At 44.0% G+C, this 21,135-nt stretch overlaps 1 protein-coding gene across 1 annotated transcript in view; it reads right to left on the reverse strand.

Moving 5' to 3' along the window:
• Nucleotides 1–11,534, reverse strand: part of GNA14 (G protein subunit alpha 14) — a 199,826-nt gene extending 188,292 nt beyond the window's left edge. Inside the window, exon 1 of the mRNA XM_039242164.1 lies at nt 11,254–11,534. Within this exon, the coding sequence (XP_039098095.1) occupies nt 11,254–11,377 (124 nt within the window). The 5' untranslated portion in view covers nt 11,378–11,534. The remainder of the gene's footprint in view (nt 1–11,253) is intronic.
• Nucleotides 11,535–21,135: the final 9,601 nt, after the last annotated feature.

Raw genomic sequence — 21,135 nt, forward strand, 5'->3', positions numbered from 1 at the left:
GAAAGCACCTAAATACAGAAAGCAACTTTAACAGACATAAAGGAATTAATCAACAGTTATACAATAATCTAAGAGGGCTTTAATACCTGACTTAGATCAATCGATAGACCAGCCAAAGAGAAGATTAACAAGTAAACAGTACCTTTGAATGACACATTAGACCAGATGGACATAACAGATCCACACACAACACTCCATCCAAAAATAACAATATACATTCTTTTGAAATGCAAATGGAATGTTCCCCAGCATAGATCATGTTAGGCCACAAACCAAGTCTCATCAAATTCAAGAAGATTGAGATCCTACCATACATCTTTTCTAACCATGAAGGTGTGAAACTAGAAGTCAATTACAAGAAAAAAATCTTGAAAGAACGCAAATACATGGAGGCTAAATAACATCCTACTGAACAGTGAATGGGTCAACCAAGAAATCGAAGAGAAAAATTTAAAAATACATGGAGACTAATGAAAATGAAAACACAACGGTCTAAATCTTTGGGGTGTCGCAAAAGCAGTTCTAAGAGGGAGGTTTATAGCAATACAGGCCTACCTCAAGAAAAAAGAAAAATCTCAAATAAAAAACCTAGAATGGGCTATAGAAGAATTTTCTGGCAGAACGTAATTTGGATCAGAATCAGAGAAGCCTTCCAGGAGGAAGAGATATTTATGAAGCATTCTGAAAATAAGTAGAAGTTAGCTGGAAGACTATTAAATAGTCAATCATGTTGGAGACGATAGATCGGCATGTGCAGAGGCCTAAGGAGGAGGAGTTTGGCCCACTAAAGTTCCCAAAAGAAAGCTCTACAGCCAAGAGTGAGTGATCACAGGGAATCATGACACAGAGATGGGAAGGGACAGATAGAAGATCTCACACACCACGCACGGATTTTAGACTTGCACCCAAGGGCAAGGAGAAGACATAAAAAGATTGTGAGTGGGGAAATGGCAATTCAATCTCCATTTCTACAAGGTCACTCTGGCGGCAGTGTGGAGAATGGACTCAGGGCTAAGGAGAGGTTAGTGAATTCAAATGAGAGATGGTACAAAGAGAATTCTAAGAAAAAGGTACAGTAGGGATTTGGCCCCCTGGAGCACATTTGTGGTGAAACGGTGGCTCTGGGAAACAGAAGCAGACTGGGATTAAGAACCAGGACACTCGCGTCAGACTGCCTAATTCAAAACTATACCCTGGCTAGTAACCTCACTGCAGAATGGAAAGGATTATACTAAGGGTACCTCAAATGGTGATGAATAAATGAGATCATTCAAGTGCCCAGAAGGAGAATGGGATGTATAAATGTTACTGTTTTCTTATTCTAATTTCCATTTCTAGTTTTAAGTGTAGCAGAAAATCAAACACTCTCTGGATACTGTCTTGAGCACCTGACTGGTCAGTGGTACCAGTAACTGAGATAGGGGAGTTGGATAAATCAGGGAGAGAAGGGAAGACCTTTCAGTTTTATTCAAGCAGTTCCATTTTTGATATGTTAAGAAAGGAGTTGGTAACTGTGCCTAATGTCCCTTTTTAAATGGTTTTGTAGATGAAGATGCTAGAATTTTATTTTTAACATTCTCAAACGGGGCTTTTTCTTAGTGAACAGTACGGTTCTATTAACTGTCTCAATTTTTTTAAAACTCAAAATCCTAAAATCTACACGCCATTGATTTTAATACCAGTTACAAAGATTTATATCAACAAATATGTACATGAAGTATATCTTGGTTTTCACTTTAAACACCCCCACTCAGTGCAATAGAAGATGAGGAGTTCTATTCGCTGCACAGAAAAAGGTCAATTTCCTATGAAATTTCATCAAGATACAGGATAGCTCCAAACTCACCAAACTAGGTCTCAGACCTCAGAGGATTTAAGTTCTTGTAATGATGGATTCTTTTTTTTTTTAATTTTTTTCAATGTTTTATTTATTTCTGAGAGAGACAAAGAGAGACAAAGCACAAGCAGGAGAGGGGCAGAGAGAGAGGAAGACACAGAATCTGAAGCAGGCTCCAGGCTCTAAGCCATCAGCACAGAGGCCGACGTAGGGCTCGAACCCACGAACCGTGAGATCGTGACCTGAGCCAAAGTCGGACACTTAAATGACTGAGCCACCCAGGCACCCCTCGGATTCTCTTTTTAGAGCTTCCAAATTTCTTATCCATAAAATTAAGTATGAGATGAGCCTCTAAAATCATGAGGCCTGACTCCTTTATTTTTATAGACAGACCTACCACAAATTTAGAAAAGTTACAGGAAGAAGATGAGGAGTTAGAATTTTTTTTCAAATTATTTCAGAATGAAGCAATAAAGAAAGAATAACAAATTTCTCAACCATAGTTCCAGTTACATATTAAAAACTTATGATTCCTAGGAAAACTCTTAAAGGAACTTATTTTCCAAATAGCATTTCACTTTTACGACCTGGGCTCAATTTTCCGATTTTGACACCACTAATCTAGGCATAAACATTCAACAGGAGTAGGTAGCTAAGATGCTGGACATGTTAAAAAAAAAAAATCAATTCTGGAATTTTCTACCATTTGTCTTTGGAGACAAAGAGACCTACATATTCATTCAACCAATACTTAACCTATCCTCAGCATGGGGGCGGGGGGGGGGAGGGGAGGCGTGGATGTTAGTAAGTGGAGAACAAAATTCTCAAGGAGTTCAAGGTCTCATGTAAAACTCTTTCCAGACTCAAGTATTTGCCTGGATGTGGCTCATCCGCCATTACTCAGACACTGGAGCTGTCACAACATTTGGTTGCTCTCATTTTTTTCTTAATCCTCTTTATATAGAACAGTCCCACTAATCCAGCAAACAATTTTTTTCGAGTTTTACTTGAAATTGAACCCAGTAGGCTGATGGCAATACACAGAGGTTTCTTTTCTAATTTCAGCACTTAAACTGGTTTCATGAAATTCAATTCTATGTCTATAATTGGAGTAGTTTTGCTTATTTTAAGTTTGTACTATCTAATTGGGGGTGGAGGAGGGGAAAGAAAAATCAATAGCCTTATATTCTTGGTTCCAAGGCTTACTGCCAAACAAATTAACATTTTTAAGGCCGATATGCCTTTGCATTGATAGGACCATTTATTAAGGTGTTGGCTTTCCTGAAAAGCTGTTCTCAAATCAATAGCATGTCTTACAATTAATGTTGCCTTAGAAATGAAGATATTCAACAAGAGGATTCTGACTTCGTGGGGGGAAAAAAAAAGGAGTTGGTGACCAAGACTGAACTCCTAGCCTTGGCTCACTGCCAATTAGTTACCAGTTACCAAGCCTCATGATATCTGTCAAGCCCCTTCACTCCTCTAGACCGTCTCTACTCCATTCATAAGATGGAAGTTTGTACCTGTGTTTCTCAAACTCTGTGGTAAGAGAGGAGCATACATTTTTCCATGCAGTTGCATACTGATACATTCGTGAAATACAATTCTATATAAATTAGACAATGATTCTGAACATAACGTATCACCTTTGTTTACTGGATATTGCTTAGTAATACAATTAGCTTGTATTTCCCTATTACATAGTAGCCAAGCAACAGAAATACTCAGGGAAGAAGTTACTCAAAATGAAGGTGTTATTCACAGCAGATTCAAGAGAGCAGTAGCATGGCTAATCCATCTGTGGGTTATCGACAAGGAATCAACAATACAGAATACACCTTTCGGGAAAAATAATCAAAGATAAATGTTCTCTTCTCCTATTATTCATTTTTTATGAGTACAAAGTAGGAGAACTCCTCTGTTACTTCAATTGTTTTTTTCAACAACCAGATTTATTACCCTTTGGATGGAAATACCAGCCAAGGTTCCATGTGACTTTTCAAAGAGAAGACGGATATATGGCAGCTTTTAGTAGAATAGGCTTCCTGTACACCGCTTAGATACATTTCCTGTACACAACTTCCATGACACAAAGTAACTACTTAACAGGTATTAGCCATAAGGCCACGGCAGTTTATAGGAACATAGCTTTTGGAGAAGTATATAAAAGTTCAAGAGTGCATACAAATGTGAACGCTTGTTTTTATAAGGACTCTTACTGAGGTAAATGCACACGTGTGCTCTTTGCCCACCAACGAGGCACATGGGGACAAATGCTAACTATCCCTACTAATTACCTACCTCAGACTCTGAACATCCTTCATAAAGTTAGTGAGAGAGAGGTTTATTCGATTTCAAGCAACAAAGCATTCCCTGGGCAGGTCAGTCCGAGGATCTCCTGGATATTTGCTGGAAAATAAGGGTATCCGCCTTAGAGCCTCTGTACAATCAGAGCTGCCCAGTCCTGAGGGCCAGACCAGTACTGTTGCCACAGTTGAGCATGTATCAGGATCACTGGAGGGCTTATTAACCTACAGATGGTGGGACCCTTCCTGAAGTGGGTTCAGAGGGCCACATTGCAGACTGAGAGTTTGCATCTCTCAGGTGTCTTTGGGCAGTGCTGATGCTCCTGGGAATGGACTTTGAGAACCACGGATATAAACTATTTCCTGACAGAACTGGAAAGCTTTCAAGGGTCACCTGACCCAAACCTTTCATTTTATTACTGAGGACCCTGAGGTTGAAAGGCAATGTCTGCTTCATGGCTGTGTATCCAATACTCAGAGACTCCCCACAACCCCCCTACAAAAAAAAAAAAAAAAAAAAAAAAAAAAANAAAGGCAACTCAAGTTTCCAAAGTCTTAACACACTGCTCATTTCATGGTTGGAAGTTATGGCCACATAGAAGGACCCTGTTCTCTGAGAAGGGTCATCAGCAAAGCCTTCATGCTCTTGACCTCCTATCCACCCGTCCTTCTAAGAACTGTATCTCGGTTCTACTAGTGACCTTGTAGTGGTAGGCAGGTGGCCTCAGCCTAGACGGGATGCTGGCAACCCAACAGGAACCACTTGCCTAGATTTTTAAACCCAGGAAGGCTGGCTCCAGAGAACGTGTCCTTACCATCATGCCAGGCTGCCTGCCCCCCCCCCCACCCCCTATTCCCTGACTGCTGAGAACAAACAGATGGCCCGAGATTTTGCAAAGTGACCCATGATACCGGTGATGGATACAGATAATTTGCAGCACTGCTGTGGAGTGTCCTCTGCAGCCTCAACTGCCATCAGGGTAGAGTCGTCCCTGGCTGCGTGCTTGGCAGTGTAGACGGGTACCAGTGTCAAAACTCACTCGGATCATGCCCTTTGTCGGAGCCTGCTCTCCAATTCCCATCGGTCCCGTGAGCTTCCTGCTTCCCCTCCAATAAATCATTCTTCTACTTAAACGGTCTGCAACCAAGAACGCTGGCTGACATGACAGCCCATTAATTTACCAATCAGCAGAGAGCCCATTGATCCTAATCAAAATTAGGGCTCCCACAAAGCTTCCTGGAGTGCCTTCCACCTTCAGAGCCCTTGGATTTCTGCTGGTACACTTCGATTCCCTCCAGTGTTTGCAGCAAGGGTGGCTGGACCCCCAGGAAGCCCCACCCCAGGCCATCCGCACTCCAATCACAGAGCACATCTTGATTTACGTTACCAGACAGAACTGAATGACCCAGGAATGCACCCTAATGCCCCACCAAGACTTGAGGCTCTCACAGGGGCCAGAAAGCAGAGAGCTCTCAAGCTTGGAAGGCAATGGAGCCGACCCATGCTGACTGCTGTGCCCGGAGAAGGGCCCCGGAAATGCCCTGCTTCTTGTTCCTTTCCAGTCTTCATTAATCAAATCTTTCCATTTCATGAGAAGTTCTGGTGAGAATTCTTCCAATCAAGTGCCCTTTTGGCTTGAGTTTTAATCTTGGTCTTTAGTAACTTAATACCTTTGCTACAGACTCACCAAAAATCCCTCTCCACCTTCTCTATCTAGGTACCCTCCTCCCTGCAACCCACACATGGGGGTGTTCACACAACAAAACTCTCATAATTCAAGTATCACCGGAAAACAAAAAGGTTTTATAGACCACAAGGCATCTTTTAAGGGGAGGAAAAACCCTTTTGTGGGTTAAGACTTTTTTTTTTTTTTAACATTGCTTTTTTGGTCCAACTCGATTGTCAAAATTTTCCCTTTATCTGCTCACTGCATTACAGCCTCAAAATGTTCATCCTCTAACTCCATGCCTTGAGGAATGGGATTCTTCAGACATGTAGATAACGGTGCGTGATGTGAATTATGAACCTGCTATCTTTGTTTCTAGTGCTCTCAATATCTGAAAAGAAAAAGTACCGTTCTCCACTAAAAGTCACTGAGGCCCTGTTTGGTAATGGCGGATTCCCCAACTGGGAAGGGTCATCACTTGGAGCTCCAGGCTCGTCTTTATGCTAGAGAGTAAGAAAGAGTTAAAAACAAAAACAAAACAAAAACAAAAAACATGATGGGGTAGGTGCAGTGACGGAAGAACCAGCTTGAAGGAGGTCTCACTGCAAAACTGGGTACCATCTGAGTGCCAAAACAAGTATGGTAATGAAGTAAAAACCAAAGAGGAATTCAGGAGTATGTATTAATAATAAATAAATAGGGGCAAAAGGAAGGCTTTTACAATAACGTGCAGTGCCAACCGGTAAATGTGGAGAGAGTGCTGGACTTGGAAGATCATTTTGTAGCCATCATGGTATATACGTCGTGGTATACATGGTAGAAAGGGATATATTGGTGAGGAGCAGGATATTTGCCTGGCCTTAAAAAGCATCTCCCCCCAAAACTGTTAGACAATAGAGACAATGAGCAACATCTTGAAAAAGTGACTGAATGTAACATCACTGAGGGGCAGTGTACATGGTGTGCCTCCACAGATGACCTTCAGAGAACACAACATCACATATCCAGAGTTCCATACTGGATATAAATTACACCGGAGTATAGCTTATTTGAAAAGATACAAAAAGTACCTTTCATAGTGCATGGTTTGAGAAGGTTCTGTATTAGTTTAGAGGCAAAAGGAATACTGGGCTTTCATCCATAACAGAGCAGTCCCTAAAGACCTTCCAAGAAGCCATCTCCACCCACAATGGACAAAAGCCACAGATAAAGTCACACAGTCCCCCATTCCGAAGCACATTACGGGACAAAAAAAAAAAGAAGCATTTTTACACTAACCGTCTATTTTGCAGTGAACAGAGTGTTCACATAAAGGGCTAAGATAAAACATAAAAACTCAATGAAGTCTTGCCTCCAAGGACCCCTTCATATCATCCCAGATCCTAAGAACACGACTTACTGTTCTCCAAAGTTTCTCTTCATAGGTGGGGGGAAGTTTCTGTGTGTCCTGCATAAGCCCACACATGGATAGCCATCAACACCTTAACCTCCCCACTTCTTAAGGCCCTACTCACATGACCCCCTCCCCGAAGATCCCCCGTCATGCACTGTCTGTACCGCCTTTTCTTCTCTATTAAGCATTTATGACCATCCTTCCCACAGTTACTTGCGACCTCCAATTTCACACTTATAAATGATCTCTGGCACATGGAAAAAGTGTCAGTATGAACCAAGGTAAGTGTAAGGAACATGGGCATACTTAACTGCTTCACTCCTTTGCCTCCTCAGAGCCAGAAAAGTCACTTTCTACTGTGAAAGCCACCCTCCCTCCACTATTTCTTCTAAACAGACTTCCAGCCTCTGAACATGAACATGTAATTAGTCTAAAATGAGATTTTGTTATAACCAACACAATAATATTTTAGGGGACTCAGTTTTTCACCTATTTTGGTGTAAGCAGGAAGATAGATTATGTACTCAGTTTATGGCTCAGAAAAGAAGGGAAACTCAAAGCCAAATGTTACTGTCAAAGCACTACCAGGACATTTTAGATCAACTGCTATGCAACCTGCAACTGATCTTCTAAAATAGAAAGTAACACCTCACTGGTGGCAAAAACCCTCAAAAATGGAGTAAAGATAGCAGAAACTTCACCAACACCACACAAACCTGAGAGAAGCTAAGTCTACAGCTAAAACAGGGTACAGCCAGGGTTTGAACCCTGGTAGTCTGGCCTCAGCACTTAGATTTGTAGTCCCTATGCCAGCCTAAGTTAAATACCAATTCCCCAGTGCACAGACCTTCCAGACAGTGCCAACATGAAGGGCTACATCCAAAATTAAGCCGTCAGTCTCTGGAAACACTCAACTCTATTAAGCAACACTTTATTAAGCCTCATTTAATAATAATAAAAAAATAAAAGATCCAATTTCTCCCCATTTAATTGCTGTTGTCCAGACACTTTCCTCCTATACTGAATAGTACTCATCAGGGTTCTTATTAAAACTCCTTTCGGCCCTACTTTTATCTGAAGAGCAGATAAAGAATCTCTCCTACTAAATTCAACCATCTTCTTTATTCCCATCTCCTTCAGCTAAGTGTCACACTGACATTTTGCAATTACTAGCCCTAACCAGACAGCAGCTTTTATCTTTCCTGGCTGACAGGGGCCTATGCTTTTATTATAAATGCAAACAGGATACAGCTCTGTTGAATGCACTTCGGAAACCTCCTCAAATCATTTTGTTGCAAAAGCATGCTTCCTTGTGAAAGACTGGTGGCTTTTCAGGTCATTCCATACTCCACACAGGACCCTCCACTCCCATTCGCAAAGTGGGGTTTTCACCTGAGGCATCTGAGCAGTGGATTATGTAGTGCTTCCATTATAGACACTCCGATGAATCCTTCACTCAACCTGCACAGCTAGAGACTGGACAGCATACACCATGTCCTGATTCCTGTATCTTTTTTAAAGTTTTTTTTAAAAAGCTTATTTATTTTGAGTATGCGCACGTGTGTGTGTGTGTGTGTGTGTGTGTGTGTGTGTGAGAGAGAGAGAGAGAGAGAGAGAGAGAGAATGAATATATCCCAAGCAGGCTCTGAACGGTCATCATGTAGCCCAACCCAGGGCTCCATCTCATGAACTGTGAGATCATGACCTGCGTCCAAATCAAGAGCTGTATGTTTAACCAAATGAGCCACCCAGGCGCCCCGAGTCCTGTATCTTTGAAGTCATTTCCTCCTCCTGGATCTCGGGAAGAAATCCAAGTGTGCCCTGCTCCCTTAAAAAGAGGGAAAGAACGCAGAGGTTTTTAAGTCCCTCCTTGGGGTTCCTGACAGCTCTATGTGGTTTGGAAACTATTTCTAGTGTTTTCTAAGTAACTAGCACTGAGCCAATACGCTAGTCACAGCTGGACACAATGAAAACGGGGATCTTGGGAGGTCAGGCAGGGCCTGGTGGGTACCGGAAGAGGTTTGGGGCAAAGGCATGGGGGAGGCAAAGAAGATATTCTAGTCACTAGTATTAAACATGACCTCCAGGGCAAACAACTTCCCTACAACATGTCTACCCTAGTTTGAGTGTAAATGCAAGCATTTGACCACACCGCCCCCCCCCCCCAAACAAAAACAAAAAACAGGCTGGATACCAATGCAGTCTAGCTCAGTGTACTGCTCTAACGCTCACACCAACAGCCAGCATTTGTCAAGCTCCTGGTATATTCCAGACACTGTGCTTCGCACACGGACACAAATCACCATACTTCACCACGAAAGAAGGCTCAGACTTCCCTTGAAAAAAAGTATGCAGCTCAAACCAGGGGAGCCCCTGTCATTTGTGGGGCCTGAGGTTAGAGTACAAACGGAGGCCCACACAATTACTTTAAAGAGGTCAGCAAGCTAGCCAACTGTCACTCCTCCCTTGATAAAGGTAGCTTTCTAACAACCTGGAAGGCCAGGTACAATTTACAATCGCAGATCCCTGAGGGTTCTGGGCCAGACGTGAAACAGCCCCACCAATGGACACAATCTCTTCCCTCCCCACCCAGGCTCCCTCCCTCCCCAGGGAGGCCTTGGGGGCACACCTGTACACTCTCAACCCTCATTTCCAAGCTCATCCATCAGCCCAGTACAGCTGCCCTTGGGCATTCCTTAGGGATGGGGTCGGCTCCTCCCCCGCCCACACACACATTTGCAAAGGCCTTGGAAGGTAGCTTGGGGCATTTGGACAGGGAATTCAATGGGAATACGGGAGTGTGGGGAGAGGGAAAATGTATTCTGGTGGGGCAGCCCACTTCACCTGCTGACATGAAGCCCACTAGGGAGGGGCACAGCCTAGTGAAGGCCAGACACCCCCACAGAAACCCTCTAAACTCCAGAGAGTACGTGCATAAGGCTTCCTTTGCTCAGGCCTGAAGACGGTGTGGACTAAAAGCTTTCTCCATTTTATTTTAACTAGATCAACTTCTCTTTCCTTGAAGCTTTCTGGGAGCATGACTCCTTGTATTCAAAATTCATAAACTGGTGTGAGAGAGGATTCCTGTCTGAAAGACCAAAGTCTGAAATACTTCCAACTCTCTAGAAAGATGACAGCTACTATCCTGGTCTGAAAGAAAAGGTAAATAGTTCTCAAGCAGTCAACAGATTGAACAGGGTTTTAGAACAAAAATCAGAAAAGGTGGGCTCCTTGACCTGGGACAGAAATTGGCAAACCTTTAGCATCTTCTTTCTGTTTTTGAAAGTTAAGAGCCGGAGGGATAACTAGTCACTGCATCTGGGGCAGCCCATTCCCAAAGCCTAGGAAGGAGTGCAGCCTGAGTGAAACTGATCAAGGGAGGCTGGGGCCTGCCGCCTGCAGACAGAAAGGCCTGGCTCGAGGGAGTCACCCAAGGGAGGCAACTGCGATCACCACCAGAGGGTGAGTGGCTAGAACGTGCACATCACCGCCATTACGGACCTGGCAGCTGCTGTCTTTTCTCAAAACAAGTTTACCAGTTTTTCGGGCCTCCATTTTTAATTCCCCGGGATGGGGAGGTTACCACCCGCCCGCGTTATGGCCCAGTGATGCGGTGACAACTTAGCACTCGGCGGTAAGCACTCACTCAACCATACTTATTTAAAACTGGGAGCACTTTGGGCCGGACATAAAGAAGTACACGAGGCAGCTCTCCACCACCTACTCCAAGAAAAGGCTCTGAGGAAGCCTTCCGCGCCGGGGGCAGCTGAGTGGGGTGAAGGAGGGGTTAGGGAGAGGGACGAACAGAGCCAACACTGGTCAAATGCTCGGTCTCACCGCTGTTTTGGGGGTAGGGAAAGGTTGCCTTTGAAAGTCGCCCAACTCGAGGTGCAAAGGACTGGTGCCTAAGGCCCCAGGCGGCCGGCCTCCGAGCCCCCGGGGGGACGGGAGGGATCCGAGCCGCACCCCGCTGGCTCCAGGCCTGGCGGGGATCTGAGGGAGGGGAGCGGCCCGGAGGGAGGAAGGAAGACGCCCGTCGCAGCCACTCACCCAGCAGCAGCAGTTTGAACTCTCGGCGCGCGTCCTTCTTGTCCCGGCGGAGCTGCCGCTCGATCTCGGCGCTGATGCGCTGCGACTCCTTCTCCTCCGCGGACAGGCAGCAGCAGCCGGCCATGGCGCGCGCTGCCCCGACGGCGCGACGCGGCTCGAGAGCCCGGGTTCTCCGCGGGCCGCTCTGCCACAGGCACCGGGATCCGGAGAGGCCTCTGTGACTATGAGAGTACGGGGCCTGGCCTTGGGAGGCTCAGTCCCCTCCTCGAGGGTCGATTCCGAGGCGGGGGCGAACTCGGAGCGCTAGGAACGCTCCAGATCCCCGCAGGTCCGGGCGCACCAGCCCCACACTCGTCCCAGGGGAGGAGGAGGGCTGGCGCGGAGGATGCGAGCGCTGCGGGCCCGCGGAAGATGCGCGCGCCCCTCAGCACAGGAGCCAGACACCCAGTCCGGGGGCGCAGACCGCGCGTAAAAACTTAGGGTGTCGGTGCCCGGGGGAGAGAGGGATCTCCCGGTCCCGGGAGTGACCCAGGGAGGCTACAGGGGCGGCGTCAGTTAGAGGCAAAGGGCCTAGCTCGTCCTTGCCTGAAAAGTTCTGAAAGTGACCGCAGATTAAGACGGAGCTCAAGGATTCCTGCTGGCGCTGGTGTCTAAGTGGCAGAAGGAGGCGGAGCGTCTTGGACCTGCAGCCCTGGCGCCCGCCCCAGCTGGCCTTCGGGCCACGCCAAGCCGAAGGCGCCTGGGGGCGCAAGGGACCAGCACGGAGCTGGGGACGCACAGGCCGGGGGTCTGGGGGTCCTGGGAGCAGCTCCCACCCCTGCCTCGCTGGCCGTGAGGTCCTTGCACCCGGAGGGCCGTCTGCCGAAGTTGCCGTAACCCGCGCGCTCTGGCCGCGAGGCCCTGCTTCCTGCCCAGATACGGGTTCCGACAGGTGAGCGAGTTTCGCCAACTTCAGCCTCAACTCCTCCCAGCTGCAGGCAGAGGGGGTCGAGCCGGGCGTCCGCCGCGGGAAGCCTCGCGCCTGGGGCGACGTTGAACTCTCCACCCCCACCGAAGTCGAGGCTTGCACACCAGCGAGCCACCACCCTTGGTTTCCTGGACGGGCTCCTTCCGCTTCCCGGACGCCTCAGCCCAGCCCAGGGTTGGCCCAAGCGCTGGGTCAGCTGGGCAGCCTGCCAGCAAGGTGCGGCTGGGCCCGACCCCGGGGCACCGCGCTCACAGAGGCAGCTGCCTCTGGGTTCGGTTAAATGGGAGGACGCAGGAGCCAAGAGTAAATATCCTCCAGGCCCCTTCCTGGGGCACCTGAGGAGGAGGGCTGGGGATGGGGAAAATGGAAAACGGCTGGCTACTTTGCATTTTATGATGGGAAAGCCTGCTGCCCTGTGGCGAGGGCTCACACGTTTGCAGCAGCCCCTGGCGTCCGCGTGCCCCAGCCCTGACGCCTGACAGCCGCTGCCTTGCAAAGGTGTGTCCCCATGGCTACATTGGCCCCGCTCCCGGGACGTCGGGATCATGTTTGAGATGCATTAATAAAAACTTTGAAATTGAAAAGCACCTCTTTGTACTCATTTGGCGCAATAGAAGGCATATTACAACGTCTGATTTTTGTCTTCCGTGTAGATAGATGTTGAGGCAGAGCGCAGAGAGGCCCACGGAAAAAGCAGAAAAGAGAAGGCGGAGGGAGGGGATCCTGTCGTCCACGGCAATGAATGCTGTTTCCTTACCCTCTTCAAGTCCCTGTTTGCCACGTAAACGCTTTATGGCTTTAGGCAATTAGTTAATGCCTACTCTATTAAGAGCCGGCATAAGTGCCTTTCAAATGAGTGGCAGGCATTCAATCCATTCACACTGAGAAACATACTGAGTGCAAAGAGTGGTATTCGTCATTATATAAGAAACTTGGCATTGCGATGCTATCTGGCTTCAAGGTCTTATTATTTACTTTACGGTTTAGGGAATGGAAACAAATCAGGCATTAAAAATGAATGTGCTTACATTCTTAAATGCACCCTTCTTTCCTAGCAGGCATAATCTGACAGTAACAGTGACCCCTACAGGAAAAATCCTAGACCTTTCCCATTTGATCCCTGGCCACTTGGTCACACTTTTCTCCCTTAGCTCTTACAAACAAATTTACAATTTGAGGATAAGACCTCCTGAGAAGCCAAGAGCATCAGAATTATTAAAATTTTTTAAATGAGTACAATCATTAGTACTTTAAAGGATTAAAGTGATTTAAATGGGCTAATTTGAACCCCAAGTTAGCTGGGATAACTGACCCGTAGGGTCCTATGTTGCCAAGATTCCAAAAAAAATATGTGAAATGTATTGCTTATGGCAAATCTGAAAAACTTTCCTGGACTGGTCAGCTTGGCAGTAAGTATTGGAAGTCTTAAATGTGCCCACCCCCTTTGACCAAACTAGTAATTCTCCCCTTGAGTAATAATCAGAAAAATTATGGTTTATGTACAAAGGTGTTTATTTCTAATAACAGCAATGACCCTAAACAACCCAAATGCCCAACAACAGGAAATAGGTCAAATAAATGATGGTATATACATATAATGAGATATTTTAACAGTCATTAAATATTTGAATATGTAACATGTGAATAGCAATTAAATTCACATGTTTTTAATAGCAATTAAATTCACACATAAAATTTGGGGGGGCAACCTCAAAATATGTTGAGTGAAAAGGGCAAGATACAAAAATATAAACAGTATGATACAAATTTTATAATGGGAATACACATACACACCTTGAAGAGCGTAATTGGGCATCTACCAACAAGGTAAGTCTCTCTGAGTCATCGCTTTTTGGTTGACTTTAATTCTCTGATGTAAAATTGTAAAATTGGTTGATTTTAATCCTCTGATGTAAAGTTGTCTAGGCCCCTCCCCCTTTCCGCAACTGTAAAACAAGAGGGGTGAACCAGAATAAGCTCCAAAGGATCTCTCAACTCTGACATTCAGTTATTTCTATGGTGATTTTCACACTTAGTAGGTAGTATTAAATATACTCATAAAACAGGGTGCCTGGGTGGCTCAGTCGGTTAAGCATCAGGCTCTTGATTTTGGCTCAGGTCATGATCTCACAGTTGTGAGATCAAGCCATGCAGTGAGCACTGAATCAGGTTCCATGCTCAGCAGGAGATTCTCTCTCTCTCCTTCTCCCTCTGTCCCTCCCCTGCTTGCATGCACATTCTCTCTCTCTTTAAAAAAAAAAAAAATCATAGGGGTTCCTGGCTGGCTCAGTCAGTTAAGCATCCAACCCTTAGTTTTGGCTCAGGTCGTGATCTCACAGGTTTGTGTGTTCAAGCCGTGCATCTGGCTCTGCGCTGACGCAACCTGCTTGGGATTCTCTCCCTCCCTCTCTCTCTCTGCCCTTCCCACAATCATGCTCACACGCTGTCTTTCTCTCAAAAATAAATCAATAAACTTTAAAAAGATCATAAACCTAAATTTGTTATTGAGCAGTAGTAGCTAGTGAGAACTATAAAATGAGGACATCACAAGACAATTATTTTTATGCCTGCTTTTTATTAATGTCTCTATTTTCTTTATCTTTCAGACCTGTAGGGGAGGGATGAGAATAATTATAAGTCAATAAGTCATTTGCAACATCTTTCCAGGAAGGGGTAGTTTGGAAAAGAGGCCTTAGTAAAAGAGAATATTTGTTTTCCTGGGTTACTCCCAAAGTATTGCAATTCCAGTTCATCCCTCTTGAAGATCAGAGCGCAGTGTGGACTTGAGTTTCAACTACCTGGCGAGTGTTGGGTATGTAAACAAACCTCCGACTGTCCATTGAGTCCACACCACGCCCTGTACCTGGGCCATTCCAGGTACAATTCCAGACTTCAGATAGGCTATAGCCTAGTAGAAAGGAGTTAAAAAGGAGACTCTGAAACCTGAACCCATCCCTCAATGCTTCCTCCCAGAGAGCATTGAGGGCATGGAGTCCCTGGGTGGCTCGCCACAGCCCACGGGTGTGCAGAGCAGGCCCCTCGGCTAACCTCTTGCTTCAGCTGAGCCTCATTCATCTCCCGTCACTCTTCTAGAACTCCAGACAAATGTAACTACATGTGCTCCTCGCCTCCATGTCTCAACACATGCAGGAATGCCAGCTCTCACCTCACGCAAAGTTCGGTGCTTTCTTTCCCAAGCACATCTCTTTGGAAAAACTGTCTCCACCCTTCGTCATCTGGGCCCTTCTTTCTCTGCTGTCTAAGCCCCTTCTATGCTCCTCTCTTCAACTTCTCACTCTATTATAGATGTTGGATTGTTCTCCAAATCAGTTACTCAACGGTAGAGTTTCTGGTTCATCCTTGTATTTCTAAATTAATAAAATTTAGTTGCTGAATCGAGTTGAAATTAGGAAGAATTTGCCTGAGATAAGAAAAAGAAACTAGAAGAGAGAAAAGAAAGCTCTTGTGGTGAAATACAGTGAAAAACCCGAGAAGCAAACCCATGAGAGTCAATGTACGATTTAGGAAACACTTGTGTATATAAACTGTCCCCAACTTGCCTCCTTAGAAGGAATGACTGCCCTGTTTGGAAGTCAGAACTCCAAGGAAATATGTAAATAGAGGGTTGGAAAGATGCTGTTCTCTGTGACAAATGTAGCATCTTAGAATTTTAACAAATAACATGGAGGAAAAATATGACCTCGATGGTCACAAAACTAAAATCACACCAGTGCTAATGCACCTATGCTGTTCTGTGGCAGCGTTTTCCAAACTATATATAACCATCCCTGGGTTAGCACCTCATTTATGTTTTAATGAAAGGAGTAAAATCGAAATAGAAAATAAGAGTATGCATCTATTTGTTGTTGTGGCATGAAACTTTTTTCAGCTGTATTCCTAAGTATGAACTCTTAAGCAGACCAGTTATCAATAGGATTTGCTTGTCCGTATCCCAGATAGGTGCGTCCAAATGATTCCCAATTCATTTTTCAGAGCTCCTAATTTTTCATTCACTGTTCTGAGCCCAGTGAGTTAAAAAACTCCATAGTTTTTTAAGTCTTTCTTCTCCTCCATTTTCATCTTACCCCACCCAGTCATCCCCAGTTTCAGATGAGAATGACAGATAAGAGTCAATGGAATCACGGTAATTATTTGGACGAATGGGTAATAATTGCAGCTGGTGGCTGGGTGTACTCAACATCTATGTTTCGAAGGCAGTCAACATGTCAACATGTTGCTCCAAAATATTCTCTGTCTGAAGACCAGAAACTGTTTATTATATAACTTCTACTGAGAAGGCTAGTGACAAGGAAGTCTGGCTTCAAACCGATGTCCGTAAGTGGGCATGAATCATTGTTTATGCGGTATTTTTTTAGGCTTGTTTATTTTGAGAGAGAGGGCATGAGAGGGGGAGGGGCAGAGAGAAGGAGGAAGAGGAAATCCCAAGCAGGCTCGAGGCTATCAGCACAGAGCCCAACGAGGGGCTCGAACTCATGAACCGTGAGATTGTGACATGAGCCGAAATCAAGAGTCGGATGCTTAACCGGCTGAGCCACCCAGGCACCCCTATTGTTTGTTTTTGAATCTGACCCTTGATATGGCAGTTAAGGATCTCAAGAATGTATGGAGTAAAAATCCTTAAGATGGGAAGTTTGGAGATTTTCATTTTGCTTCTTTTCTCTTCCTTTATGCTGAAATGCTCCCTTTCCCTTCTAGCACTCTCCTCCTGAGTAACCAATGTTAGCAACCTCGTATGTTCTCTATTTTTTATGCTCTTATAAGCATACATAAGTATAAAAATACCCATAGATATATATAGACATTCACAGAGGGAGTTTGGCATCCTTAGTTTAAACATGAGGCCATATTACATGGACTCTGTATTTTGCTTTTCATCCAACGATAGCTTGTGGGAACCTGAGTAAACTGCTTACCTCTTATTCAGTCCTTCATACGTTCATACATTGTATTCTGTCATTTGAAAGGACCATATTTTAGTCAGCTTTTCCCCTTTGAAGGGCATTGGTTGTTATCTCTAATTTTTGGCTACTAAAAAAAAAGCTATAACAGCATCTTTGTGTCTAAATCCCTCTGTTGGTGCTTTTATTTCCATGGGATAGATTCCCAGGGAAAAGACTGCTGAATTGAAGGATATATACATTTTTCATTTTTAATAGATGTAGCCAGATTCCTTTCCAAAAAGACTAAAACAATTCATATTTCTGCCAACGATGGGAATATCCGTGTCTCTACCAGCAATAAATATTATCACTCATTAATTTTTGGCAGCTTAAAGGGTTTCAAATAATAATAAAATGTTGCTCTCTTTGTGTTTCCCTGACTACTCATGAATTTGTACATGTCTCCCTAGCTTGTTAGCATTTGTATTTGCTATGCTGTGAGTTTTCTGTTTACGTCTTTTGCTCATTTTTTAAAATTGGGTCATTTGTCTTTCTCTTGACAATCTGGAAGATTATATATCTTCAATATTACCTATCAACTTTTTGTCATCTGAATTACAAATTTTCAGACATATTGTTTGTCCTTTATCATTTTAAATGGAATTTTTTGCCACAGAAAAGATTTTATTTTTACATATCCAAATATTTCTCTTCCTGCATAGGGTCTAGAAGTCCCATCTTTGTAAGAAGATCTCCTTGTCTCTAGATTGTACATGCAGTATCTTAGATTTTCTTGCAAACGCTTTTATTATTTCATTTTTAACATTTAAATATTTAATCCATCTTGTGTCTATTTTTGTAAGATGTGTAAGATAGGAGGCTAATTTTATTTTCTTTCAGATGGATAGCCAACATCATTTACTGGACATCCCATCCTTCTCCCAATGAAGTAAATTTCAATCTTTGTATAACATTCTCATATTGACTGAAATTCATTTCTTTGAGTCTATACCCTTTCAGTGATCTGTTTATTCCTGTATCAATCTTGAGATGATTACAGGTGCTCTCTGGAATATTTCAATATCTAATAGGACATACCACCTTGGTACTATCAAACTCTTCTTAGTTGCATTCAAATATTTAGTCTTCTGTAAGAAGTCTAATATCGTTTGCCAGTGACTTTCCCCCTGAACTTCCAAGCTTATCCTTAATCCTTACTTCAGCTGTCTTCTTGACATATTCACTTGGGTACCAAATAGGGATCTCAAAGTAATCAGTCCAAACCGAAGTCCTGAATTTGTTTTCCCAAACTTATCTCCCTGCTGTCTCTTCCATCTCAACACTACCAAATATCCAGCTGACTGCCTCTTTGCTCCATCTCCCACATTTGGTCTTAGCAATTATAGATTTCTCCTGTGAAGCCACATCTTGAACTTGTTTCGGAATCACTGCATGCAGCCACCAGCTTTCGCACTGGGCATCTCCCAGGTTGTCACGCCCACTTAATTTTGGGGAATGAGGCTCCCTGTTAGGTCACCTGTGCCCACCCCAAAGTATGTTCATTTCTATTTTTTTGCTGCCACCCCTTCTGAACAAGCCAACAGCACCTTTCACACAGACTAAAACAGGAGCTTTGCTATTGGTCTTCTTGTTTCCATTCTTCACCCTCTAAAGTCCACTTATCAAAGGACAGGACAGCCAGAATGAGCTTTCAAAATCCTAAAACAGGGGCGCCTGGGTGGCTCAGTCGGTTAAGCGTCCGACTTCGGCTCGGGTCATGATCTCACAGTTCATGGGTTCGAGCCCCGTGTCGGGCCCTGTGCTGCCAGCTCAGAGCCTGGAGCCTGTTTCAGATTCTGCGTCTCCCTCTCTCTCTGACCCTCCCCTGTTCACGCTGTCTCTCTCTCTCAGAAATAAATAAAACATTAAAATAAATAAATAAATAAAATCTTAAAACATATCCCATTATCCCATAGATTAAAATCCTCCAATGAATTCCAATCAGGGTTTAAGATAAAATCTTAGTCTAGACCATGAGGACCTACATGACAGGGCCATTACCTACCTCTCTAACTTTATATCCTAATATTTCCTCTCTTGTTCAAATATACTTCAGTTACACCCATACCTTTTTAATTTGAACATACCCCAAGGCCTTTGCACCATCTGCTCTGCCAGCTGAATTATGGTCCTCCAGATCTTGAAATATTTGGCTTCTACTTGGCACGTAGCTTTCAGCTTTCTACAAATTTCAGAATTCCCCGGCCACTTAGCCTAAAGTAGTCACTCCTTCCTGCCCCATGCACTCAATATCATCATACTCTTATATTCTCACTGTAGCATTTGTCACTACCGGATTTCTCCTGTTTCCTTCCTTATTTGTTTATCATCTTCTCCCACCAGAAAATTAAAGTCGGCTCCGTGCAGAAGGGGACCATTGCTGTCTTATTTGCCCTGTATCCTAGGACCCAGATCAGGGAAAGCCACGTCTTCTTACAATGGTACCGCTGAACTCTGTTCAGATCCCACTCTCAACATTAAAGTTAAGTCTTGAAAAAGTCAGCAATATGGGATTTGTGATTTTATACTTGCCTGCTTTATACTACGTTATGTAATAGCAAGTAAGACAAAACAGCCCTGAGGACACTTGACTTGTGGAGATGGGTTCCAGCTTGTGTTTTCAGTGCTCATTGCAAGCCACAGAGCCCCAGTGTAAGTGGACAAGTTAAAACAGAATTTATTGAATTTTAGGACTGGAATGTTCAGGGATGATCTTGGTTTTAAACTCTGCTAAATCTCACTGCCAAAGCGATGTCATAAGGAAGACATAAGGAAGTGCTTAATAAGTATTTGTTGAATGAATGGATGAATGAATAAATGTCACCTACCTCATTGAATTGTTGTGAAGATTAGAAGAAGTAATATATACAAAGCCTTTGGCTCCTCACCTGGAACTAGTAAGCACTCATTAGGAGTAGATTGTATTATTTTTTATTAATATCATCATCACCAAAGACTTCATTTCTAACATGTCACATGCATTCATGATTACTCTTGTACTATGAGGAAAAGGAAGAGTTTGCACTTTGCAATGCAATCATTTGGAATGATTCTGACTGTCTGGGAGAAGAGTGGACAGGAATCATGTTGCAAAGCTTCCCAGCAGAGGCAGAGAAGCAGACAAACACCCAGCATGGCTTATTTGGTGCAGATAGGAACTTAGCCATTGGGTGCTCTTGAAAATAAATGTTCATTTTATTTTTTTTATTTTAAAAAATGTTTGTTTATTTATTTTGAGGGAGAGAGTGCGTGCACTCACACCCATGTGGGGGAGGGGCAGGGAAAGGGGGTTGCAGAAAGAGAATTCCAAGCCGACTCCTTGCTGTCAGCACAGAGCTGGACGCAAGGCTTGAACTCACAAACAGGGAGACCATGGCGAGAGCCAAAATTAAGAGTTTGATGCTTAACTGACTGAGCTACTCAGGTGCCCCAAAACTAAATGTTGGTTTTAAATATCTGAATCAAATGTGTAATTTTTGAAGCCCATCATGAATGCTCCAAGTTCTTCTGTGCTAGACATTAGGCACACTTAGTATTTTTCTTCATGATTTTAAAATTTGTAAACTTGGTCAATACCAGTTAAAAATATATATTTGAAGGGAAAAAATACATAGTTGCCTTCTAACTGCTTAAATACCTGAGTCATATCTTGATAAATGGAAAATAAATGGAAGCCCATCCTCTCCATTTTTAATGTCATTGTGGTGGATTAAACATGGCCAGGAATTTTGGAAAACAACTTCCATCAAGGGATGAGGCATAAGTTCCCTACTCTTAAAGCCGGGCAAACTATGAGGCTCTTTGGATTAATGGATTGTGATGGGAAGGCACAGTATCATTTTGCAAGGCCAGGCCATAAGAGACTAGCAAATTCCATTTCCCATCTCTTGAATCACTCATTCCTGGTGCCAGAGCCTGCCTCATAACAATCTGGAGAAATCACCTGAAGAGACC

The sequence above is a fragment of the Hyaena hyaena genome, unplaced genomic scaffold, assembly GCF_003009895.1.
Source record: "Hyaena hyaena isolate Hyena2069 unplaced genomic scaffold, ASM300989v1 scaffold_206, whole genome shotgun sequence".
NCBI classification, from domain to species: domain Eukaryota; kingdom Metazoa; phylum Chordata; class Mammalia; order Carnivora; family Hyaenidae; genus Hyaena; species Hyaena hyaena.